General features: G+C 58.1%; 10 protein-coding genes across 10 annotated transcripts; 6 read left to right on the forward strand and 4 right to left on the reverse strand.

Moving 5' to 3' along the window:
- E0L32_004226 (uncharacterized protein) lies at positions 1-562 on the forward strand (the record flags this gene model as incomplete). The annotated part of the gene is made up of 1 exon (XM_031138613.1): positions 94-562. A coding segment is annotated over one exon (469 nt), but the record flags the coding sequence as incomplete, so codon positions are not given.
- A 1,239-nt stretch (positions 563-1,801) lies between these two features.
- Positions 1,802-3,149, reverse strand: E0L32_004227 (uncharacterized protein; the record flags this gene model as incomplete). The annotated part of the gene is made up of 2 exons (XM_031138615.1): positions 1,802-2,502; positions 2,582-3,149. 2 exons carry the CDS (start codon positions 3,147-3,149, stop codon positions 1,802-1,804), a joined length of 1,269 nt encoding a protein of 422 aa, XP_030997240.1.
- A 1,301-nt stretch (positions 3,150-4,450) lies between these two features.
- Positions 4,451-7,303, forward strand: E0L32_004228 (uncharacterized protein; the record flags this gene model as incomplete). The annotated part of the gene is made up of 4 exons (XM_031138616.1): positions 4,451-4,509; positions 4,591-4,756; positions 4,812-5,762; positions 6,248-7,303. 4 exons carry the CDS (start codon positions 4,451-4,453, stop codon positions 7,301-7,303), a joined length of 2,232 nt encoding a protein of 743 aa, XP_030997241.1.
- A 2-nt stretch (positions 7,304-7,305) lies between these two features.
- Positions 7,306-7,739, reverse strand: E0L32_004229 (uncharacterized protein; the record flags this gene model as incomplete). The annotated part of the gene is made up of 2 exons (XM_031138617.1): positions 7,306-7,314; positions 7,401-7,739. The coding sequence occupies 2 exons, from the start codon at positions 7,737-7,739 to the stop codon at positions 7,306-7,308; spliced, it is 348 nt and encodes a 115-aa protein (XP_030997242.1).
- A 1,581-nt stretch (positions 7,740-9,320) lies between these two features.
- On the forward strand, positions 9,321-13,001 carry E0L32_004230 (uncharacterized protein; the record flags this gene model as incomplete). Its single annotated transcript, XM_031138618.1, has 3 exons — positions 9,321-9,508; positions 9,623-10,255; positions 10,556-13,001. 3 exons carry the CDS (start codon positions 9,321-9,323, stop codon positions 12,999-13,001), a joined length of 3,267 nt encoding a protein of 1,088 aa, XP_030997243.1.
- A 518-nt stretch (positions 13,002-13,519) lies between these two features.
- Positions 13,520-15,376, reverse strand: E0L32_004231 (uncharacterized protein; the record flags this gene model as incomplete). Its single annotated transcript, XM_031138619.1, has 1 exon — positions 13,520-15,376. The coding sequence occupies one exon, from the start codon at positions 15,374-15,376 to the stop codon at positions 13,520-13,522; it is 1,857 nt and encodes a 618-aa protein (XP_030997244.1).
- A 630-nt stretch (positions 15,377-16,006) lies between these two features.
- On the forward strand, positions 16,007-17,242 carry E0L32_004232 (uncharacterized protein; the record flags this gene model as incomplete). The annotated part of the gene is made up of 3 exons (XM_031138620.1): positions 16,007-16,129; positions 16,198-16,329; positions 16,442-17,242. The coding sequence occupies 3 exons, from the start codon at positions 16,007-16,009 to the stop codon at positions 17,240-17,242; spliced, it is 1,056 nt and encodes a 351-aa protein (XP_030997245.1).
- Positions 17,243-19,616: 2,374 nt separating this feature from the next.
- Positions 19,617-20,084, forward strand: E0L32_004233 (uncharacterized protein; the record flags this gene model as incomplete). The annotated part of the gene is made up of 1 exon (XM_031138621.1): positions 19,617-20,084. One exon carries the CDS (start codon positions 19,617-19,619, stop codon positions 20,082-20,084), a length of 468 nt encoding a protein of 155 aa, XP_030997246.1.
- Positions 20,085-21,406: 1,322 nt separating this feature from the next.
- On the forward strand, positions 21,407-22,129 carry E0L32_004234 (uncharacterized protein; the record flags this gene model as incomplete). The annotated part of the gene is made up of 1 exon (XM_031138622.1): positions 21,407-22,129. One exon carries the CDS (start codon positions 21,407-21,409, stop codon positions 22,127-22,129), a length of 723 nt encoding a protein of 240 aa, XP_030997247.1.
- An 858-nt stretch (positions 22,130-22,987) lies between these two features.
- Positions 22,988-23,872, reverse strand: E0L32_004235 (uncharacterized protein; the record flags this gene model as incomplete). The annotated part of the gene is made up of 2 exons (XM_031138623.1): positions 22,988-23,417; positions 23,493-23,872. The coding sequence occupies 2 exons, from the start codon at positions 23,870-23,872 to the stop codon at positions 22,988-22,990; spliced, it is 810 nt and encodes a 269-aa protein (XP_030997248.1).
- Between the last annotated feature and the right edge of the window lie 680 nt (positions 23,873-24,552).

Genomic DNA, 24,552 nt, shown 5'->3' on the forward strand with positions numbered 1-24,552 from the left:
AGTACCAAACCCCCCCCCCCCCCCCCCAATCTCGAGGCCCTTCCTTCCATACTGGGCAAATTTCGGAGATCAACCTGACTGACAGTCTTCTAGCATGGCCATTTGCATTCTGGGTGACCAGCACGATATCGACCGTGCCAAGCACGGCGGTGTCGACGCCATGTCGGCCGACGACCTCAAGAAGCTGAACAAGAACAAGAAGCTCATCAAGAAGCTCGCCCGCAAGTACGACGCCTTTGTCGCCTCCGACTCCCTCATCAAGCAGATCCCCCGTCTCCTCGGCCCCGGTCTGTCCAAGGCCGGCAAGTTCCCCACGCCCGTCTCGCACGCCGACGACCTCACCGGCAAGATCACCGAGGTCAAGTCGACCATCAAGTTCCAGCTGAAGAAGGTTCTCTGCATGGGTGTCGCCGTCGGCAACGTCGGCATGGAGCAGGAGCAGCTGATCGCCAACATCATGCTGGCCATCAACTACCTCGTCTCCCTGCTGAAGAAGGGCTGGCAGAACGTCGGCAGCCTGACCATCAAGGCCACCATGTCTCCCCCCAAGAGGCTGTACTAGATGGTTTCGCTGTCGTCGGGCATGGCAGAGATGCAGAACATCGCATGGGGTCACATAGTGCTTGTTTTCGGACACATTGGCTTGTGAACCGACCAATCCGTATCAAGGAGACAAAATGAATACGAACTGCGTGGTCCTCAGAATCTGGTGTACTTGTAGCATTTCGATGTTGAATACGTGACGCGACCCATGCCTGTAACTATGTTTTGCATGGAAATTGCCTGGTCATATGTCCCAAGGACAGGGAGACATATCGCCCCGTAGGACAGAACGCATGCCACCGTGGTTCATGGACGGCAACCCCTCTCGGCTCGTCTGGCGCAGACTGACGATTCGACATCTGCAGAAACCGTACTCGTCATTTACTTGGGCTCACCATTCGTAGCACTGGCCGACGGCTTACGACAGACATATCATCTCCACGCCTCTCGATTCGAACGACTCTTTTCATTACTAGAGTCATCAGATGCCTGAGATGGTGCGCGAAGATATGTCGAGACCACCCCACCGTCAGGGACCGATGACGACGTCCCTGGCATGTTTTTAAGGGAAGAGGTGATTACATTTTACTCGTGGAGGCCGGGAACGGAAGGAGACCCATGGTGAACAATGATAACCCTCAGCAAGCCGCCGTAGCGGAGCCCCCGTGTTAGAATTATCTCTTCACTTGACGGTGTAGAGTTAACCCATACTGATGTGAGGAAAAAAAAGAGAGAAGAGAAGAAGCAGAGAGGGAAAATTATTTCTGGCGGATTTTAAAGGGCAGAGGCAGGGACGGGGAATTATGGGGCGCCTTGCCTCTTGCCTTGATTTGGATTAGCGTGTTTCTGTACCAGGCAGGCAGGCAGGGGAGGACCATAACTATTATCAATTGCAAGTCGGTCCTACCTGACATGGGATGGGTGACATGGAACTTGACCAGACATCAACAAAATTGCAGAATCGTACACTCTCGTTAACTCATGACTCTTCACTCGGTTCTCATTCATCATGGCGTGCGTATTCTCTCCTTGTTCAAAACCCTCTTCTCATGCATTCTAATGTCTAGACATCAACAGTGATTGCCGCCTCCTCTTCCACATGCAACCGAATGTCTAACCACCTGACACCAGCTCTAGTCGAATCGCTAACCTCTCCGGCTGTTCATCCAATCCAGCATGTGCTCGGAAGTCTTCTACTACATCTGCTCATCTATCAACCCGACAGGAATTTTGTAACTAGATGACATTTCTGCCCGTTTCATATCTTTGGAATACCAGACAGGTAGCCGTTCAGGACCGCCAAGATCAGCTGGTGCGCAATGGCCGTCTTGGGCGGCAGCCGGATGCCGCCCTCGACGTAGGTGGGCGGCGGCGGCTGGCCCAGGGGCCCCGCGGACGTCTCGAGGGCGTGCCGCACCTCGTCGAGCGGGAACCACCGGGCGTCGTCGAGCTCCGGGTCGTTGCCGAGGAAGATGCGCTCGCCGTCGCCGGGGGCGGCCTGGCTGATGGCGCCGATCATGAGGCTGTTGGGGAAGGGCCAGGGCTGCGAGGCGTAGATGACGACGCGGGCCGCCGTGACGCCGCTCTCCTCGTAGATCTCGCGCCGCACGGCCTCCTCGATGGACTCGCCGGGCTCGAGGAAGCCGGCGAGCACGCTGTACATGTTGGGGGGGAAACGCTTGTTGCGGCCGAGCAGCATCTTGGTGCCGTCGGCGCTGACGCAGGCCATGATGACGGTCGGGTCGGTGCGCGGGAAGGACAGGTTCGAGACGCCCTGGCGGGTCGGGCAGTCGGGCCGCCGCGCGGGCTTGCCGCCGCCGCCGCCGCCGGCCAGGTCGGTGGGCGGGCAGGCGCGCTTCATCCCCGCGTTGACGGAGAGGGTGCGCGAGCCGCAGCCCGCGCAGAAGGGGTTGCGGGCGTTCCAGTCTAGGATGGAGCGGGCCTGGGCGTAGGTGCCGGCTGGGAGAGAGAGAGAGAGAGGTGAGCATAGATGTCTTCTTTGGGCGGGGGTGAAGGTGATTTGTTTCAGAGTGCATACCTTCGGGTGCGACGAGGCCCATGGACCGGGCGTCGGTGTAGAAGGTGAGCCCTTTCGCCTTGGCCGCCTCGATGACCTGGTTCGCCTTGTCGGCGAGCTTGCCCTTGGGGGTGACGTCGACGGCGAAGTACGGGCTGCCCTTCCACTCCTTGTAGTGGAAGGCGTCGTCCGAGGCGGCCAGCTTGTGGTGCTCGTCGATGCCCAGCAGGAGGATGAGCGGGTGGTCGACGTCCGAGTTGAACTCGGCGAGCATCTCCTCCTCCGTCTTGGCGAACGGCTCCGGGCCCGTCAGCGGGACCACGTCGGCCGTCCGGGCAAAGGCGAGCTTGGGCCGGCCGCCGGCCGGGCCCTCTTCCCGGGAGATGGCGGGCGCCAGGTTGTCGAGCAGCATGAAGCGCGTCGAGGGGTGCGAGAAGGCCTGCTGCAGGAAGGCGTGGTCGTGGCGCAGGAAGGCGACGCGGTTCAGGGGCCCTCCGGACCAGTAGTTTGCGATCTCGCGGCCGAAGCGCCTCGACAGCATCGAGTCCTCCACCGGCAGGACGGGCAGGTCTGGGAGCGCGGAAGCCATGGTCCCCTCGTCGGGCCTCGATGTGTCTTGTCGGCCTCGCGGTCTCTTTTTTTTTTTTCTTCGACCCAACAAGCAAGCACGAATCTGCACACAAAGCCTAAGTACAATACAGTGATGAAGAGAGGCTATCTGTTGATTTGTAAGCTGGTCTCTGAAGCTTGACACGGAATCTTGAGAAATGCGACAGAGAATGGGATCGCAGCAGGACAGAGGCGCGAGAAGATGGAGAGGTGAAGTTTCCCGGTCCCCCTTCGGCGAAGAATCGGAAATAACTCCGCCGGACGTAGATTTCCCTCCCTACGCTGGGCCCGTCGGGAGCGACGGTCGCTGGCGTGCTCTCATCGTCATGGAGCGAAGGGTGGGGTTCAATGACTAGAGCTGATGCGGGGAGCGTTTTTGGATTGATAATGTCGGTTGCGGCATTTGGCCTGTCTTCTACTAGGTAGGTAACTACATGGTGAGTGAAGGAGGGATCTAAGTGTGTACATAGTGAAGGAGTCTTCATTGCAGATAAGGACATCTCATCTCACCAGACGTCTTGAACCTTTACAGCAGTTATCAGGCCTGTATCGAACACAAGCCTGAGGTAGACCGTTCATTCTGTTACACTCAGTACTTGAGTGAGTTTGGATGACAGCTTGTTTGATAGGAACACCCAGACTAATAGATACAGGTAAAAGCCCTGAGCCCATCTCTGTTTCATCATTCAATATTCCGTGTATGAGAGTTGTAGTTGGAATTGACCGGAACGCGGCTCGAGACTTGCATTGCAATCGAGTCTCTGAGACCTGACAAGAAAGAATGAAGCATTCCAAGGCCTTCCCCACAGATCTGGACAACCCAACCACCACCCCTTCCATCAAAGATCCAATCTCATCACAGCCGAGGCTGCAACCCCACCTGGAACTACCGCTATCTGCCGCTAAACCAGCTCGCGTGTCCAGGGCCTGTCTCGGCTGGCAGCGGCGCATTCTAGTGCTTAATTTTAGTGCAAGACACACTGAAAGTGACTCCATGACTTGACTCAATTGAAGGATTGATGGGGTTGGAAGGCGAAAAAAAGAAAAAAAAAGACTGAAGCCTTCTCCGGATCCGGGCTTCACTGACATCACCCCATCCCTCCGCACCCTTTCAACAGAGGTGAGAGCATTGCATTGGACTGCCTGGTCGGTGCCGCTCTCGCTGATAGGATCCGAAGCATTCATTTGCTTGGTCAAGTCTCTTTTTTCGCTTCGACCTTGAGGACCAGGCCCTTCCCAAGATTGAGGAGGTTGAGCCGGCTGTAAGTCCCGACAGGCATCATGGTTCCCCCAACCGGACCCTTGAACCTCGACGTCGAGGCCATCTCTGGGATCTGTGGGTAAGTCTTCATTCTTCTCTCTTCTTCAGTTACCATCCGGTGGGCCCAGTTGTAAGTCTAACTAACTCTACCGGCACGCAGCTCCATCTCAATCGCTTGCTGGGTCGTCGTATTCTCCCCGCAGATCATCGAGAACTTCCGTCGAAGCAGCGCCGATGGCCTCTCCCTCCAGTTCATCATCGTCTGGCTCCTCGGCGATGTCTTTAACATTATCGGAGCCGTCCTCCAGGGCGTGTTGCCGACAATGGTAAGTACAGGCCAGGCAATGAGTCCTTCTAGTCCGGTCAGCCTACATTTCAGAGACGGAAATGCTCACCATGCCCGCCCCTCCTCACCAGATCATCCTCGCCATCTACTACACCATCGCCGACATAGTCCTCCTCGGACAATGCTTCTACTACCGCGGCTTCACATGGAGGGACGAGGTCATCCCTCCCTCTCCGCCGAAACCCACCTCCCGCAACGGCCGATCCGATCGCGACCACCACAACGGTGACGCCAACGAGCGCACCAGCCTCCTCTCCCAGTCCGACTTCCCCCCCTACCCTCACGAGCGCCGCGGCTCCGACTGGTCCGACTGGTCCGCCAACCTGACGCACCTCTCCCCCGCCGTGCCGCTCGTAGGCGACGACGTGCCGCCGCCGCCGCCCTCCCCGCCGCCGACGAGGCTGCAGACGGCCGCCTTCAACGTCCTGGCCATGCTGATGGTGTGCGCCGCGGGCGTGGCCGGCTGGGCCCTCTCCCGCGGCTACCACCCCGGAGACGGCCAGTCTCCGCCGCCGCCGTCGCCGCCGTCGGAGGACGGCGACCTGCTCGTCTTCAACGCCTGGGGCCAGGTGTTTGGCTGGCTCTGCGCCGCCTTCTACCTCGGCTCGCGCCTGCCGCAGCTGCTGCTCAACTGGCGCCGCAAGTCGACCGAGGGCGTCAGCATGCTCTTCTTCCTCTTCGCCTGCCTCGGCAACCTGACCTACGTGCTGTCCATCTTGGCCTTTGAGCCGCGCTGCGCCGGCAAGTCGGGCTCGTGCGCGCCCGGGGAGGCGGGACGGATCTACGGGCGATATATACTCGTGAACCTGTCGTGGCTGGCCGGCAGCCTGGGCACGCTGCTGCTCGACATGGGCATCTTTGCGCAGTTTTTCATCTACAGCAAGGGGGCGGCCGGGGACGACGAGGAGGAAGGGTACGACGCCGGGGACGAGGACAGCGGGGACGAGGAGCGCAGCATCGACGGGGAGAGGTGGGACCAGAGGCCGGTGCTCGAGAGGAATGCCTCCGAGGCTGGCTCGAGGTAGCTAGAGACTGACTGGGTTTGTCGCTTTGGAGTCTTCACCGGAGATCAGGGCAGCATTGGGAATGGGGACACACACTGGCGTTATTTTTGCACTTTTTCGAGAAACAAAAAGAAAAAGGAGAAGGAAGCATCGGATGCTTTTTTTTTTATCACTCCCTCCGACAGGGACGGCGCGAATATTCTTGGTTCATCAAAAATGGGTTCTGGAAAAAAAAGGGGTTTGGAAAAAACTTTTATATCGTTGTATATTTTACACACACATACACACTTGCTTTCTCTAGTCTCCTTTGTTCTACTTTATATCAGATGTCAAGCGTGCTCACGCACCGACTTTTCTTTTTGTTTCTCTTCTCAAAGCCCCTCCCCCCTGAGCAAACTATGACCTAACTTAAACCCTAACATTCAAAACCTTTGCATCCTTCACAACCATCCGAGCCTCTGCCACAGGAAGCTCGTCCCGCCGACCACGGCCGTGACGCCGGTAAACACGACCAGCGAGCCGTACCCGCTGCCGTAGGCCCCGGCCGCGCGCCCCAGCCACGGCGAGCCCCGGAGCAAGGCCTCGCTCAGCGGGCCCGCGAGGACGTTGCCGACGCCCCGCCCCGCGGCGAGGAAGCCAAACACCATGGCCGGGTCGGCGGCCGCCGTCTCGCGGCGGCTCCGGCTACTGGTGGTGACCTGCCGCATGATGCCCGGCCAGGCGGACGTGTAGCTGCCCGCGAAGAGGCCGTAGAGGACGGAGAAGGCGTAGAGCAGCGGCAGGTTGACGGCGAGGCCCCACAGGAGAAAAGTGGCGGCGGCGGTGCCGGCGGCGGACAGCAGCAGGCAGGTCGTCACGTGCAGGCGGCCGTCGACCAGGGAGCCCATGGCGACGCAGCCGAAGACGCTCGAGACGTTGAGCAGGAGCAGGGTCAGCGCGGCGGGGAAGGGAGCCGCGCCGAGGGCGGCGCGGGCGTACGAGGGGAGGTAGACGCCCGGCAGGAAGAAGCCCAGGGCCTCGGCGACGTTGGCGAGCTGGTGCAGCAGGAAGGTCCGGCGCAGGGCGAAGCGCAGGTCGAAGGGCCGGGCGGCCGAGGCGGCGGCGGCGGGCAGCCGCGGCCTGATGAAGCGGGCGAGGGGCGCGGTGAGGACGAAGAGGGCGACGGCCCAGACGCGCAGGGCGGTGCGGAAGCCCCACCGGCTCAGGAAGTGCTGCAGCAGCAGCGGCAGGGCGAAGCCGGCGAGCCCGGTGCCGGACCACATGATGCCGTAGGCGAGGCCCTTGCGGCGGACGAACCACTCGTCGATGTAGAGGATGCAGGGCCCGTAGGCGACGGACCCGCCGACGGCGTACAAGACGCCCTGCGAGACGACGAGGTGGGCGACGCTGGTGGACAGGGAGCTCAGGGCGAGCGAGGCGCACATGACGAGCAGGCCGATCATGGGGGACCACTGGGCGGGCTTCGGGTAGAGGCGCTGGACGCCCATGATCAGCGGGATGTCGAGATACATGATGCCCTTTGAAATTACAGGACCTGGCGTGTTAGTTCACATTCTGCAGAGGCGCACGCATCTACTACCTCTTTTTGTGTCGCGGGGAGAACGACACACAAAGACTGACCATGGCGCACGTGCCGACGAGGGCGATGTTGGGCTGTCCCTTGAAGGGCTCGTGTTCGCTATAGTAGTCCTGGAAGACGCCAAAGGAGAAGGGGAAGCCCCAGACGAGGGCCTCGACCATGAAGCATGCGGCCAAGAAAAGATAGGCGTCCTTGCCCGAGTCGACGGGCGGCAGGGAGGACTCGTGCCGTCTTCCTTCTTCCTCGCCCGACGCCAGGCTGTTACCGGGGCCGCTGCTCCCATTTCGCCCTAGAACTAGAGGGTCGTCTCTGGCCTCGGCCCCGACGACGATGGGCTGAAGGGCGATCTGTGACTCGGCGATGGTGGTGGTGTTGGACATGGCTTCTCAACAGCAGCGCTGTTCTGTTTCTGAAAACCCGGGGTTCGCCTTTGAATGGAGAAGAGGTCGAAAGAGAGATGCCAACCTATGAGACATATGAACTCAATTAAAAAGACCCGGCAGCGTGGATGATTTGATGGATGTAAGCCGCATCAAGAAAATGAGTGTGCCGGGGGCCATTGGACTTCGGGCCCCACAGGTTGCGCCCTTCTAGATGTCCAAGATGGAGCATGCATTGCACCATACGAGTCGGTCAGCATTGCGGACCATGGTCCCATCAAGAGCAGCAACGGCTTGGATGATGGATGGGAGGGGCGGGAACAGCACCGGCGTCGGCGATAATGGAGAGCCGTCCCAAGCCGCCGTCTCTGCCGTCCGCAACATGCACCGACTAGGCGGTGTAGATCGACCTCTGAGACACGGTCCATTCTGAATGGTCTCTGGATGTTTGCTTTTTTTTTCTTTGGAAATGAGCGATGAAGAACAACGTCAACTCGACGGGCCTCGAGTTGTACAAGGGAACGTCGTGGACCGCTTGGCCGCGGGAGCTACGGTACGGTGTATGAATACCTACCTAACAGTGGACATGTCCGTCCGGTTCAGGCTTGACTAGAGCAGGGCCCTTGCCGTGTTCAAATGCGCCTGGCAGGCAGGGGAAAGCAACGCCATGGATGGCAGTGCGGAACTCGACGAGATTCGATTCCTTTTGGCCGGAAAACAGCCATAGCACTCGGCACGGGCCTGCCTCGACGAAAGGTTGTCTTCGAGCCAGCTCAACAATTCATGTCTTGATCGATGCGCTGGACAGACATACCGTCATGCTGCGGCACAACTCGATGCCGAATAAGCCGGGGGCAGACTGGACGGCTAGTGCTGTCCAAGGTAAGTGGGAGGCAGGACGGGTTCGTGATCTCTTATGTCAATGGCAATCAAGACACAGGATCAAGACACAGGACCAATTCCCTGCCCTGATACTGCGTAGATTGATCACTGTATCTTTGTTTGTGGGGATGAGTTAACTTGGGTACACTGTACAGTAAGTAGGTAGTGTGGGGTCGAGTTGGGGAAAGGTGAAGAGCCGAGGCATCGCGGTTCTCTCTAGCCTTGGGTGTTCAGGATGAATGAAGAAGTGTGGGGTAGCAATGCTACTCTGTCTAAAGCCAAGGGAAACGGTTATCCCAGTCGATGGAGGCTTTTACTTTTTTGTCTACCGTCTCTCAATCACGAGGATTGAACACAGCAGCCGTCCCCAGCTTCTGAAACTCTTCCCTCCTGCTTCTGCCCGAGTTGCACTGCACATATATGACTAGCCGCTACTGATTCATTGGACCCCTTCTGGCCCATCAGCTTACCGCCGCCCCCAAGTCAAGCTCCATAGTTTCAGCCTCGGGACATTGCCATTGCTTCAAATCATTCAAGAGCGGCGGCTCTCATATACTTTCTATTCTCACTTGCTCTCAAGTTAGGCGCAGCCTTCCCTTGTCCATTGATACCCCAGACAGACGAGGCTCTGATATCGTTGTTCATTGTATCAACTCTCTCTTTTCATATATATAGTCCCTATCTCTTACAACAGCAACCATGTCCGACTCCATCATCTCGGTCGAGTACTCCGGCCGCCTGGCCACCATCACCATCGACAACGACAAGAAGCTCAACGCCCTCGACCAGATGGGCTACTACGAGATCGCCCGCCTGCTGCGCGAGATCGCCACCCACGACGAGGTCTACATCACCCTCCTGACGGCCAAGGGCCGCTACTTCTCGGCGTAAGCTCCCCCTTCCCCACCCCCACGCACAAGACACACAGCCGTGTGTGTGTGTGTGTGTGTGTGAAAACCTGACCGTGCTAAACCCCGGCCCCCTTTCCTTTCTCCCTCCAGCGGCGCCGACGTCTCGTCCATCAACAACAACCCCCCGGCCGGCCTCGGCAAGGACACCCACCTCCACTGGCTCCGCTCCTTCGTCGCCCTCAACCTCAACGTCACCCAGGCCTTCTACAGCCACCCCAAGATCCTCGTCGCGGGGCTCAACGGGCCCGCCATCGGCCTGTCGGCCGCCCTCGTCGCCTTCGCCGACTTTGTCTACTGCACGCCCCAGACCTTCCTGCTGACGCCCTTCTCCTCGCTCGGCCTCGTCGCCGAGGGCGGCGCCTCGCGCGCGCTCGTCCAGCGCCTCGGCATCTCCAAGGCCAACGAGGCCCTCATCATGAGCAAGCGCATCTCGGCCGACGAGCTGGTGCAGACGGGCTTCGTCAACAGGTGCTTCGCCGAGTGCGGCCGCGGCGAGGACGAGAAATTCCGCCGGCTCGTGCGCCGCGAGATCGACGAGCGCCTCGGCGAGCACCTCATCGGCGACAGCCTGACCGGCATCAAGAAGCTCATCCGCCGGCCCGAGATGGACACCATGGACCTGCAGAACGTCAACGAGGTCTTTGCCGGCCTCGGCCGCTTCATGAGCGGCGTGCCGCAGGAGGAGTTCCGCAAGATTGCCTCGGGGGAGAAGAGGCATAAGCTGTAAGAGGGGGAAGGAAGGAAGGAAGGGGAAGAAACCGAAACAGAAAGGGGGGGGGGAGGGGGGCGGCAGTATGCGATTTATTTTCCATAGAGAGAGTGGCGATATAAGCCAAGCAGATATAGCCAGGTTTCGATCTCAGAGCAATAGGCGCTCGTGCGTGTTGTGTGTACATTGTATCGAATATGAACGAAATATATGACGTGCATTTGGGGCCTGGCCTGACTATGCCAGGAGCCCGAAGAGCAGGCTCGTTCGCTTCCAGTAGTCTTGCGATGCTTTGACTAGCCGTTGGCGTGCAGCTGCGTCCTCCAGCCCCGATTTTGCGGCGATTTGCTGCTCCAGATCCTTGAACTGGTCGTTGGCTGTTGCACCAGGCACCGCAAGGCAGTTTTCGAGGTAGAGAATGTCAAAGAGCCACTGTATCAACAGATCTTTCTGAAGATCCCGTTCTTCTGTAGCCGGCTGGGACTTCGTGGCCGCAGCGGACTCTTCCCCCGCGGCATCCTCGTCGCCATCTTGCTCCTCGCCATCTGTCTTCTCGGGTTCTTCCTCGTCGCCTTCCTTTGGCTTTTCCTCCTCGGCACCTTGCGCGGACTTGTCACCATTCTGCGCCGGCTCCTTCTCGATCGCCTGCAGGGCCTCGAGCCACGCCTCGCTCAGCAGCTTCCGCAGCTGCCTCCTGAGCACGAGGAGGGCCGCGGGGCTCCAGAGGTCGATGCCCGCGTCGCCCAGCGAGGCGCAGAGGTCGCGCAGGAACTTGAACGCGCCCGGGGACGGGGAGGCCGGCAGCGCCGGCTCGCCCTCCCACAGCGCCCGGCCCACGACGGCCCTGCGCGCCAGCGCGGACGTGGCGAACTCGTCCACGGGGGAGATGATGACCGCGGCCGCGATCGTCTCGTGCAGCGAGGGCACGGCGGCCAGGCCGAAGGGCCTGACGGCGTCCAGCTGCGGCAGCCTGCTCCTGATGTCCCGCAGGACGCGCAGGAAGTACATGGCGATGTGGCCGCGCGAGGCGTGGTCCTTGTGCGCGCCCCATCGCTCGGACAGCTGCTCCTCGAGCTCCGAGAACGCCTTGACGAGAGACTCGTCGAGGCGCGTGTGCAGCGTCTGAGGGTCGTCCCTGCTGAGCAGCTGCTGCCGCTGCTCGATCGTTTCCTCGTCCTCGATCTCGTCCACGTCGTTCTCCCACCGCTGCCGCCTCAGCTGCGCCACGACCTCGCCTACGTCGTCAATGACGCGGTACCAGGACTTGTAGCTCGAGACCGCCTTCGACACGGCGTCGCTGCGGCCGTGGAGGCGAGCGATGACGTCCTGCGCGAAGTGTGCCGCGCCGTTGGCCAGGTCCATGTCCAGGCCGGTGTCGTCCCACAGAGAATCGTGCTTGTCCGTGATGTCCTCCCGCCAAGCTTCCAGCGTCGCGGCGACTTCCGAGCCCACGAGGCGGAGCTTGTTGACTTTGGTGCTCAGGACCTTGAGCATGTGGCTGTTGATGGCTTCTCGCAGCCCGTCCAACATGACCGATGGGTCGAAGCCGCGCGCCCGTCCGCCGTCCCGGATCCAGAGCTGGAGGACATTGGTGCGCAGTTCCACGACGGCCTTGAACTCGGACAGCTTCTCCAACGCCTTCCCCAGGCCCTGCATGAGCACTTGGCTGTTCTCCGCGGCCCAGTCGGTCAGCATTTTCTTCGCCTGGCTGCCGTCCAGATCGTCGTGCCGGATGTACGGCTTGAAGTACTGGATCTCGTCGCCGCACCAGCGCTCGTAGATGTCGAGTCTCAGGGCCTCCACGTCTCGCAGCGCGTGGTCGTTGAGCAGATCGTCTTTCTTCAAGCCCAGGAGTGCATCGCTCAATTTGCTTGGGACCAGCGCCTGGACGTCGAGAAGGGTCCGCGTGTAGAGCTCGAGGCCTCTGAAGACGTCCTGGGGAGTGCTCTGCCTCTCGCCGTCGGCGTCCTGGAAGGCATAGGCCATGGCCTGCTTCCTGACCTGCAGAAAGTGCCTCAGCACATCGCGGGCCCCAGAGCTGTTGGCCAGGCTGTAGGCGCACAGGGCCTTGAGCACGTCTCCGCGATCGGCGGCGCCCTCTCCGGCCCTCTCCAGCACCTTGTCGATGCTCCTCAGCACTCTCCTCCGCAGGCTCGCCATCCTCTTCAGCGACGCCTCGACCGACGCCGCAACCTCCCTCGCCATGGCGTCGCCCTCCTTGCCGAGGCTGCTCCCCAGAAGGCGGCTCAGGACCACCAACTTCGCCGCAAGGACAAGCCTATCGCCTCGACTCAGCTCCGCGCCGCCGCCGCCGTTGTTGCCCCCCCTCAGCGCCCTCTCCACGACGAGCACGCACGCCTCGAGGAGCCTCGCCCGGGCAACGAGCCCCGCATCCTTCAGGGGTGGCCTACCGCCGCCGCCGCCGCCACCCGCCCTCCCGCTATTCGTCCTCGTGCCCGCGTCCTCCGCCACGAAGCTCGCCAGCGCGCCGACCTTGCCGCCCACGACGGCGCGCCCGCACCGGCCGCCCGCGCGCGCCAGCCCGGCCTGCACGGCCTCCATGTCCCTGCGCATGGCGACTATCGAGTCCGCCGTGCCGAGGAGCTCGCGGTAGGAGCCGCCCACCTGCGTGCGCAGGCGGGCGGCCTTGTCGTCGACCTGCAGGTGCAGGGCCTTGTGGATGGCGCGGATCTGGGGCAGGGTGTGGTTCGAGGAGAAGATCTGGGCCGAGGAGGCGAAGAGGCTTGTGTCGGGGGCTGAGGACGCCATCTTTGGGGGAGAGGGCTCTAGTCGAGGCTGAACGCAGTAGGATGAACGCAGTAGGATGAGCACAGTCCGAGAAGTTGGTGATGGTGGCAGAGTGAGAGATGCTGTCCCGACAGCGATTGCGAATGGTGTCTTGATCAATGGCCTCTCACCAAGATGTGACTTGGTGTCTGCCACTGCCAGCTGCGATCAACAGATCGACTTTTCTGCTGGTGATCAGAAATACATTGGTTGTGGAGGTTGTGTCTGGGTATGCGACCTGAGCTGTGCGTAGCTATGAGCTGAGGTGGTCTCTCACTACTTTAGAGTGGGCTGCAATGACAGGTGGGTCCACGATTTATTTGAACAACCAAGCAACCTTTTGGAAAGCTTTCTACAAATTGATTTCAGAGTTCAGCAACCCAAGAGTCCAAGACAGCCTGGGCTAAACCAATTGCCATTTCTACACGAATAAAGGAATGAGAATATATGCAGAGTGCTGATATTATACCGGCCAGCTATTTGTGTCCCTTCTACAGCTTGATACTCTTGATCAGACCGGTCTTGATACCAGTCAGCTCTCCTCCGTAGCCGCCTCTGCCCTCGCCGCCGCTGTACACTGCCTTCTGGCTCTTGAGCTTCTTGGTCTTCTTCTCGTACTGCTTGCGCTTCTTGACTCTTGGGTTGGCGACCTCCTTCTTCCGCCGAGGCCCAGCCAGGCTCTTGTTCTTCTCGATGGTATACGTAATCTTCCTCTTGCCGTCTGCGCCCACCTCTTCCTGCTCGACAATGCGGTCGGCCGCACTGGCCGCGGCCAGCGCCGCAGCACGAGAAGCCTTCTCCTCCTTCTTCTTCCTCGACGCCGAAGCGACGAGGTCGTAGTACTCCTCGTCGCCCGGAGCGTCCCGAGCACCGGCGGCCTCGTCGTCGCTGAGGTCGTCCAAGTCGGAGCCAAGCTTCGAGTTCTTCTTGCCCCGCTTCTCTGCCTCTGCGTTGAGCCGAGCCTGGCGATCTCGGAGCCTCTCCCGGTGTGGGATGTCCATGTCGCCACCAGCATCGCGTCCAGCCCCTGCGCGGCGATTGGCCTTCTGCACAATCTGTGAGGTGTAGAAGCGCAGACTCTTCTTGCGTTCGGCCTTGTCGGCAGCCGTCCTTGCGTCGATGATATCTTCTTCGCCAAAGTCTGAATAATCATCTTGCTCGTCTGTCCTGTCCACCTTGGCAGTTTTGGCTTTGGAGGACTTGCGCGGCTTGGCGAGCAAGTCTGAAAGGTCGGCAAGAGAAGCCTCGATCTCCTTGGCCTTTGCCTTCTTGGCCTTCTCCGCCGCCTTCCTCTTCCTGCTTGCCGCGATCTCCTCTTTGGTCTTGGCCACCTTGATCGGCTCAATAGGAGCTTCGGATTGATCAACCATATCCTCGTCAGACGAGACGCCGGATGATGCATCCTCGGAGTCCTTCACAGGCTTGGCCTTCTTGACTTTGAGCCACGCTTCGCGGCAGCTGACTAGAGTCTCCATGACCTCGTGGTCGCGAAGCTCGGTAGGGCTGAGTGCCTTCTGCGCGTCGCTGCCATCTCGAGAGGGCGAGGTGAGGATGGCAAAGTAGCTAGCAAGTGCCGCGACATAGCAGCCCAGCACCCAGTACTTGACCACCTCGAGAGACTTGCTGGGCTTGCCCTCAGCCTCCTTCTGGCAAACCAGCAAAAGCGGCTGAAGCTCTTTCAGTTCCTGCACCAGGTAGTCGAATTCCGGGTACCGGGCCTGGAGCAGTTTGTACCGATCCTCAGCAGACATGTCCTCGGATATCTCCACGTCCTTGAGCACCTCGGTGACGACCTCGTCATCGTCCGCTGCTTCCTTTTCAGGTGCAAGCCATTCATCCTCGTCAAAGATGAAATCAGCTTCGGACATCTTTGCCAGCTTTTTCTGCTGCAGCCTGCGTGCTTCGGCCTCCTCCTCCAGAGCATCGCCTTCCGTTTCGGCTGTGTCGGCGTTGTAGTACTCCTGCTTGGATGATCCCCACCACCCTTGGTCTCCCTCTTCCTCGCCGTCCTGTGCCTCTTCGTCTTCTGACAGTTGCGCGGCTTTCCTGCCCTTTTGTGGTTTTGGCGCAGGCCGGTCGTCCTCATCTTCGGAGTCATCATCATCATAACCAAGCACCTCTTCATCGGATGGTTCCAGGAACTCGTCCTCCCTGTTTTCTTTTCTCTGTCGTTTCGATCGCGGGCCGTCTTCTAACATGATCTTGTCTTTGTTGATAAAGTACTCCTCCTCCGAGTCGGCGAGGTCTTCGTACGTTGTGACGGGACCCAAGCGGGCATCCTTGGGATCGAGTTCTCGAGGGCCAGTCGGCTCTGCCGCCTGGCGGGAAGCCTTTCTCTTTTTGCCCATTGTATGAGATGCGCAATTTGCAATTCAAATAAATTTCGCAGTGTGCGACCTTGAAGAATGAAACAGCCGAACAGCAATTTGATTGCTGCTATCTGGTGAGAGGGCTTCCGTCTATCAGCCGGGTCCAGTCCGAACTTCTCTCGAATTATTTTTTTTTCTGCCGTTGGAAATCCCAAGACTTGCCCCACATGAGAACCGCCACGCCTCTCACCGCCAAAGAGTGAGCGCTAAGCTTCGGATGTCCAGGGCCCATGCGTGCACTAATTAAACCGCCGCGGGCTCGTCCAGGAGGCGCTGCAGACGCTAAGAAACGAGCTGCCAAGTTTGGGTATTGCTCTACTGTTGGCCTAAATAAATGCACAGCTCAAACTCCGTCGGATTTCATCATAGCATCCATGGATGGACCAGAGCGTCGACCTCTTTCAGGCCTCATGTGATTGGGGCGTAAGCTGACTACATTACCTAGCTTCAGGGGCAACAAAAAGCTTGCACAAACACCTTGAATCAGTAAATTATACATCCAGCAAGCCCTGCAGCTTCGGGCAAGCTCTTATTTGCATCTCCCTGTGCCTGGCGGGTTCAATATCATAACTACTAAGCTTCTTACTCCCCCGAGTACTAGAGGCACTCATGGGTGGCTTACTGGAAGTCACCAAATCCAAAGTTGCCATTGCTTCAGCGAGTGTTCTTGGCGCCGCTCTGCTCAGCACAATGGGTCTATTCGGTGGAAACCAATTCCCTGTGGAGGGCAAGGTGGGCATTACCATTATTCTCATCATCGCCGTGCCCATGGGGATTCTGACGCTGACGAATGTGTCCAGACTATCCTCATAACGGGCGCCTCCGATGGCATGGGCCGTGCCGCAGCAAGGCAGCTCGCAGCCAAAGGCGCCAACGTCGTGGCCGTCGGCCGCAACGTCGGCAGGCTCGAAGAGGTCGTCGCTGAGATGAAGGTACGCTTTCTTTGAGACAAGCAGCTGTGGATACCCATCTCCTGGGAGCTGCTTCGTCACATAGATGTCTTCCTCCTCGTCCTATAGGAAGCCAGACTGAACATATCCACAGGCCGCTGCCAAAAACCCCCAGCAGCAGCGCTTCCACTACATATCCGCCGACGTCTCGGTGCACAACTACGCCGCCGATGTCGTCGCCGATGCCATCGTCTGGAACAACGGCCGGGCCCCCGACACAGTCTGGTGCGTCGCCGGCATGGCCACGCCGGGCCTCTACACCCAGGACGACGACGCCCTGACCACCGCCCGCCGCCAGATGGACGTCAACTACTGGGGCGCCGCCGAGATGGCCCACGCCATGCTGCGCGAGTGGACGCGGCCCGACGCCGCCTCCCCCGGCGGGCAGCCCAAGCACCTCGTCTTCACGGCCTCGGTGCTGGCCTTCTACCCCATCGTCGGGTACGCCGGCTACAGCCCGACCAAGTGCGCCGTGCGCGGCCTGGCCGACACGCTGACGCAGGAGATGCTGCTCTACCCGGACCACCCGGTCCGGGTGCACGTCGTCTACCCGGGCACCATCCTGAGCCCCGGCTTCGAGCGCGAGCAGACGACCAAGCCCGCCATCACCAAGCACCTCGAGAAGGACGACAAGGAGCAGACGCCGGACGAGGTCGCGTCCAAGGCCATCGCGGGGCTGGAGAAGGGCGAGCACTCCGTCACGGTGTCCTTCATGGGCGACCTGATGCGCGTTGCCGCGCTCAACGGATCGCCGAGGAACAACTGGATCATGGACACGGTCATGGGCTGTGTCGTGTACTGTATCTGGTTCTTTGTGCTTCTCGTCATGCATGGCGACATCGTGAAGCACGCCAAGAAGTTTGGCCACCCGAGTGGGTATTCGAAGGGCGCTTGAAGATTGATGGGTTGTGCGAGAAGTTCTATGTTCTTTTGACGATTGTATATACCCCTGTGGGCGAGGCTTAATTGCAGCACCCTCAATCACAACAACAACCTCCGGATTAGCCGTGAGCACACAATGATTGGATGCCTTGAAAGCCAAACATTGGGCATCTATCACTTCGTCAGGCGCATGCACAAGTGCTGTAACGCTGGGCCGCAGCTTTTTGGCCAGGGAAGTTATTGGATGTTGGCCAATGAGGCTCGGACAGGTGCGCAATCGAAATGGCCAGGCCAATTGGTTGCTGCCGAGTCTGTTCCATTGCCCAAGGCGAGAATTGCGCAGCTGAGCATTGCAGTCCTAGGCACACTTAATTCTTCGACGGGCTCGCTTATCGTATAAAAGTGAATCTGCCTCTGTAAGAACCTGCCTTGCTAAGCATCCTGCTCATCGTTTTTCCCCAATTGGCCGTGATCCTCCATCCACTCTTACACAGCAATCTTGTTCTCACAAGTGGCAATGCTCTGCCGTCAACATCGATACAACGTTCCTTTCGAACAGCCATATCATTCTGTCCAATCTTCGTCACAGATACTGGAGCCTCGGTGCTCAATAATGACAGGGCTCACGAGACACGATGACACCTGTGGCATCGTAAAAGTCAATGAGCCTGATTTCGGATACTTCAACCCTCCCTCGTGGTATTGCTCTTATCTCTTGATATGGCTGCTGGTCACTTGCAGCCAAGCAACGAGCGGCCCAAGTGAGGGAGAGGATACTACCCAGGCCGGGCAAGGGCGACAGAGCCAGTTGCGATCCAACGACAACCAATCTCGGGATCGAGGACGAAGACGAATGCGACGACAAATCGACGACAGTGATGACGATGCTCCCGAAGACGAGGGGTCCCTCCCTTGGGCCGTAAAAAGCCGAGAAAAGAGGTTATCTTGCGCGAGCCCTTATTTGCTTGCCCTTTCCATAAGCATGATCCTCACATGTACAATGTGAGGGCATGCACCACTGGATGGCATAATATTCAACGTCTCACGTTAGACACCAAGATCTGGTTGGAAAAGTCGCTGTTGCTAAAATGAGTCCAGGGAACACATATACCGGAGCCATGCACATACCGAAATTTGTCTACGCTGCTCGAAGAACTTTAAAACCACCGACGAACTTTGGGCTCATCAAAGAACACAGCCGTCGTGTACTCTGGGGCCACTTGACTTGCGAGATCTTGTTCAAACTCTCAAGCAACTTCGAGGTGTAGCGAGCATAGGCACCGCGGTAGGATTGTGGTACTCGATTTGGATAATTTTTTTTCCTGGAGAGGAAGATTCGGGGACACCATGTAGGTCATTACTGCATAAAGCTGAAACTGCTGTGACTATGATGGAGACTGATTGTGATGCCAACCAACTTCAAGAATTTGGGTCTATGTGTGATCTTCAACCAAATCGTGACTCGGACTGGGAATCAGAATCTTGTTATTCGCATGGCACCAATGCATCCGATTGGAATGCAGAGGGAGACCGCAACCGGCGACCAGGCCTAGAAGCTGCACTTGATGCTGTTGAGCCCGAACTATGGACAAGTCGAAATGAGAATAGAAGCAAGCTACTGCTTAGCGAAATAATCGATTCTGTCAGCACTTGGCTTAAACGCTGTCAACAAGACGGGGAGCAGCAGAGGCTAGAGACGACTGAAGGCCAGGCAGAGTCCCAGCCATCCACTTCCGGCAGCTCGGGTCTTTTGGGAGATACCAAAGGAGCCGGAGCAAAGCGCGTTGCTGGACAAAAACGAAGACGAGATCAATGCCCAAACGACGATAGTAGCAAAGACGGCGATGACTCGGGGGGCAGCCACAAACGCTCACGCATGGCTGACAAGGATGTTCTGAGATACGCATGTCCTTTTCTGAAGAGATTCCCCGGGACATACAGGAACAAGAGACACTGCCTAGGATGGTGGCCTAGTGCCCACCGATTGAAGTAAGGACAAACCCGTACCACGTATCGCCACTTTACTCTTACCTATTATCTATCAGAGAGCATCTTTATCGTCAGCATCTCCAACCGGTGTCATGTGCACGGTGTTGTGAAGCATTTCCCAACATAGACGCGCTTGCGGAACATCAGAGGAGGCTTGTTCCTTGCGAAATAGGAGAGAGGCGACCTATCGATGGCATTGACAGCAAACAAGAGAGACTGCTAAGATCTAAGAGGAAGCTTGGAAACAGCGAAGACGAGAAGTGCCGAGCCATCTATCGGATTATCTGCCCACAACTTTCAGACGAAGAGATACCGTCTCTATGTTCGTTCTTTTGCCTGTTTGTGGGGGCCCATTGAGCCACCCTAGCTGACCACATCTAGACTGGGATGTCCCCGAAATGGCTTCAAATTCAAATTGGGATAGTGTTGACAGCCTCGATCAGTACGAGCGATTTGTAGCTCGTGAGCTGCCCATCCTCCTCCGCAGAATGCTCGAGCAAGATCTCGACCAAAACGATCATCTAACCAAAAGCCGAGTGATCGATATTGTGGAAGCGGCACAAGCCAAATTACTTCATCAATTTCGCGCTACTCGTCACTCCGGGCCCAATGCTTCACGACAAGCATCGTTGCGTCCGGAAGATCCGAAACCACCAGAGGGAGAGCAACTTCACAGTCCAGCAATGCCCTTAACTTCCACATTCTCTCCACTTCATATTGTCCCCGAAATGCTTCAATTCGACAACGTTTATGATTCTTATCTCGGTCACAATGGGGGAGAGACTACGTGGGGGATGAATGGCGAGGAGCAGAGTCTCTGGCCAGAGCTGCTAGGCAGATCTGAGCCGGCATTCTCCGGTGTCTGAGGGTTACATGTTTTCAAGGGCTGCTGGCTCCTACATTTGATACACAAGAGGTGTTATATGGCGTGATTCCGTCTTCCTGTCACGGTTCACTTGGATGGCGTTTGGGGTATTTGCTTTGGAAAAATGATACCAAGACTATTCCTTCAGGGCGTTACCGGGGGGAAGCTAGGAATTTGATCTAAGAAGACTAGAATCGATTCGATTTTCTGAGTGAAATCTCACTTTGAATTGTTGATCATGTATGTGCATCAGACCGTGTGTGAGGTCTGATGGCACATCCAGGTATCTTGCCATCGGCTCTATCCGGCACCGCTTTGATTTGAATGTCCGAGAGACCGATCCATAAATTATCTTCGACTCGATCCAAAGACTTGTCTTACATTGCGATTTGTGTCCGGCGAGTGGGTTTCGGCGACTTGCGTTGAGGATCTCGCCTCAGGGGGGTTGGCTGACTCCTTTCAGTTTGTCCTAGCCTTACCGAAAATGGGTTTGAATAGAACCTCACCTAAACCCAAACCGCACTCACCACAACCCCAAGCCTCGCCACAAACTGAGCCAGCAGATGAAATTGCGCCCAAAAAATGCGCCACCCAGGTGGATTGCATATGTTTGCAACTGAAGAATCTCTTTCCTACGCACAAATACCAAAATCGTCTCAGATGCTCGGTTTGCTTGCCCCCCTCAACAGGGCTCGCCCCTGGGTCGAGGCGAGTCTCGACCTTCGTTCTGCTTCCAACATCCTCGACGTAGGGTAGTTGCTTTGTCTATTTCGAGGCCTCTCGTCAAAATCTCTTGGTCTCGAAATTACCTGATTTGGGTCTGAATAAGATGCTGAACCTGTTTGGAGAGCCACGCGGCCGGAAGCTTCACAATGAAGTAGTCGATCGTCGAGTCCCGTCTTTGAGTCGGGCAATCAGCATGACCGACGCCTCGTCGAGGGATGTTTTTGTCCTTGAACTAGCATTACCAGAACAAACGTGTTCGTTTTGTCGAAGAGGGTGCCGTCCTTGGTGAGAACAGGTTTATTGTTGCCGCCCACCCCAGAAATAGCTTATTCACTGTCAATAGCACAATGAGCGCCCAGTCTATAAGATACCGATCAGTTCCAACCCCGGTATCCAATATGGCCTGTCTTTCTCCTCCTCGACCGAGTTTGAAAAGTCAAGCACCTTCAATCCCTTTCTTGACAACATTCATCTTGTGCCCAAAGGCCATACCTATATACCCGCTCCCACCGCGAGACTCACATACCCTATTCTCGAGTCTCACCCACCCCCCCTGAACAACACACTGCACACAAGCCTACACGCCACACAACCACCATGAGATTCACATCAGTCCTCGCACTGGTGGCCTCGGCGAGCGCCGTCGCCATGCCCGAGCCGCCAAGCTCCAAGGACGCCCGCGGGTGGTGCCCGATCCGCGGCCAGCCCTGCTGGAAGGTCAAGCGGGCCGCCGAGGCCCTGACCGAGGCGCTGGCCGTCCGCGCCGACGAGGGCCACCCGGCCGTCCGAGCCGTGGGGCCGGCCGCCGACCACGCCCGCCGCGCCGTCGAGTCGCTCGCCGCCGCCGTGGCCGCCGTCACCGACGACCCGGAAGCCTACATCGCGGCGCTGTACCTCGACGAGGCGTTCCCGCAGGGCGGGGACGAGGACGCCGCGGTTGAGAAGCGCGGGCCCTCCGCCGTCGACGCCGTCGAGGAGCGCGGGTGGTGCCCGATCCGCGGGCAGCCGTGCTGGAAGAAGACGCGCCGGGGCGAGCAGGAGGCGCGCGGGTGGTGCCCGATCCGGGGCCAGCCGTGCTGGAAGGCCAAGAGGGCCGCCGGCGCCGTCATCGACGCCATCGGGGGCGCCAACTTTGCCAAGCGCGAGGCGCTGCCCGAGGCCGGGTGGTGCCCCATCCGCGGCCAGCCTTGCTGGAAGCGCGAGGAGATGGCCGGGCTCGAGGCCCGGTGCTTCGCCGAGGGGGGCGCCTGCGCCAAGGCCCAGCGCGACCTCGACGCCATCTACAAGGCGGCGCGGAGCGTCATGGACGAGGTGCAGTAAAGGACAAGAAACGCACCCCTCCTCCCTGCCCATCAGCCAGCTGCGACAAGGCCGTCATACAAAACCCCACCGGCGTAATGGGGAGTACATAAAAAACCGACCAAACACCGTATATATGTATATATACCGATATTTCTCGTTCTTGATCTTTCCTCAAGACATTGGCCATATCTTTTTCGATTTTGGAAAGACACTTCAAAAGACAGAAAATGATATCCAGCGGCAACCGGACTTCCAACTCACATCGACAGCACTGTTGTCCATGTTTCACTTCTCCTGCCGAGTTCGCCACTCGGGAGCTTGCAAATACCTTCAACAATACGGCATACGACAGCTACGCCTTTTTTTTTGGTCCGAACAAGCCTTGACTTGAGGCTTGTAGGACCCTCGGAAGACCACTTGGAATGCCGCTCGGTCGCTGATAATGTTCCCATGGGGGGACAGACGCAGGACCGGATGTTCTTGGGTTGAAATTTTTTAGTCATCTATATTTGAGACGGTTCAGCCAAATGATTGTTCCCGAATTCTGTGCATGTTTGCTTACCTGATATGAGTGTCCTTTGTCTGAGCATCCTTTGTGTGAACCCAAGTCCAGACCATTGTTCCCTTGTTGTCAAGCTGAAGGTGCCAAAGTGAGTGAACACAAATGAAAATGTTGCATTGTTTCGCCGATTGTGATGGCTGTACTCCAAATTCTACCGATAACTGTATGGTCCCCCCTCCCACCCCCCCAGATTCTATATGTTACCCCTTTTCTGTTTGGGGCTGATAGATATGCCCTTTTCCGCGCCTGAACGCCGTTTGCATCGCCCCTTATTTTAGCTGTACATTCTGAGACTCCTCGCCGTGTACCCCGATTCACATCAGCAAGCGCCAGGCACCGAGTAGCAAGGCGGCGAAGCCAGTGCAGACGCCCATAAGCCACTGCAGGGTCTGGAACTTGACCTGCTCGAGCTGCTGGCGCAGGGTGGCGACCTCCTGCTCGATCTTGGTCTCGGTCTCCTTGATCTTGAGCTCCTGGCTGACGGCCTCCTCGCGGATGCGGCCCTTCTCGAGGTTGAGGTCGAGGCGGACGCTGGCCTGGGTGCGGCCGATCTCGTCGCGCAGGCGGGAGCTCAGCTTGGCGATGTCGTTGGTCAGGCGCTCGTGGGCGGCGCGCGTCGTGTTGGACTCGGTGCTGTCGGCGGACAGCAGCTCGGAGCGCAGCTTGGCGAAGTCGACCTTTTGCGTGTAGGTCGCCTTGGCGGCGTCCTCGCGCAGGACCATGGTGCGGGTGAGGTTCTGGATGCTGCGTGCGCGCGGGTCGTGTTAGTAGCCATGAGTGTAGAGGGTCTAGGGAGGCAACCGCCGGGCATTATTTTACCTCTCCTCGATGACGTCGTTCAGGACCTTCATCATGGCGGTGGACTGTTCCTCGGTGAAGCCTTCGCTCTGCAGGCGCTGGACAAACTTGAGCGTGTCGAAGTGGTGGTCTCTGCTGCGGGGAGCCGAGGCATGAAAGGCCCGGCGCAACGCAGGCTGTTGTAGCAAACTTGACGAGCTTGGCTGGCTTGCAGCTCTGTGCAGGCGCCGCGACGCAGGCTTGCACTGGGAGAACTGTCGAGCTTGAGCGTGGCAGGGGTGCTGCTCTTTGCTGAAAGGGCTCGAGATGACGACAACACCGGCAAGAGACCTGCTCCCCAGGGAAGCCGTCCAGCTCAGCCTGGGGAGCAAGAATCTTGGTAGAGGCTGCAGCGCACTCATGGTGGTTGCTGGAGTCCGGTAGAGGCGCGAATGCCACCAGAGCAGAATTGCAGTTTTGGTTTGCCGCGACGTTGAGAACCTCGGGAAGTTGGTTTATGGATTCAAGTAGATCCAGGAACGGGCATGTATGTACGGAGTACTTGTCTGGGCTGCTCCCCACTCAATGCGGGTAGTCGCGGACAAGTACCACAGCCACAGAATTGAGAAGTACAGGGGTGTCTCACGGCGTCCAATCTTATCGCTATCCCATCGAGAGCCACTCTCTGCCTGAGGCAGCACCCCTGGAAGCTCGGTGGGCTGGGGGTTTACTAGCAAAAATTTGGGACGGGCAATTCTCTCCTCTCTTTCTCTCCTTTTCTTTCTTCATTCAAATATGAACAACGCAAATTATCACATTCTCGAAAATGACCTGTTGATTCGAGGTGGCCCTTTACGGGACGCCCAGGACATATCGATTCCTTTTCGAACAGAATGGAGAACAAAGCGCACAATCTTGGGTGCGGTGCTTTTCTGCCTTTTGGCCGTGGGAAGGGCCGCAATGATTGAACGTACATATACATATTTATCATCGTGTTCTGCTTGCTGCCTCTCCCGGCATGCAGGTGAGGCTGCCCGAGTTTACCTGACAAGTCTGTCCAAGAGTAGTGGTAGGCTTGTTCTCGGCGTAATCTCGACAACCT

The sequence above is a fragment of the Thyridium curvatum genome (assembly GCF_004353045.1).
Source record: "Thyridium curvatum strain D216 chromosome Unknown NODE_20_length_475153_cov_84.797782, whole genome shotgun sequence".
NCBI lineage: Eukaryota > Fungi > Ascomycota > Sordariomycetes > Thyridiales > Thyridiaceae > Thyridium > Thyridium curvatum.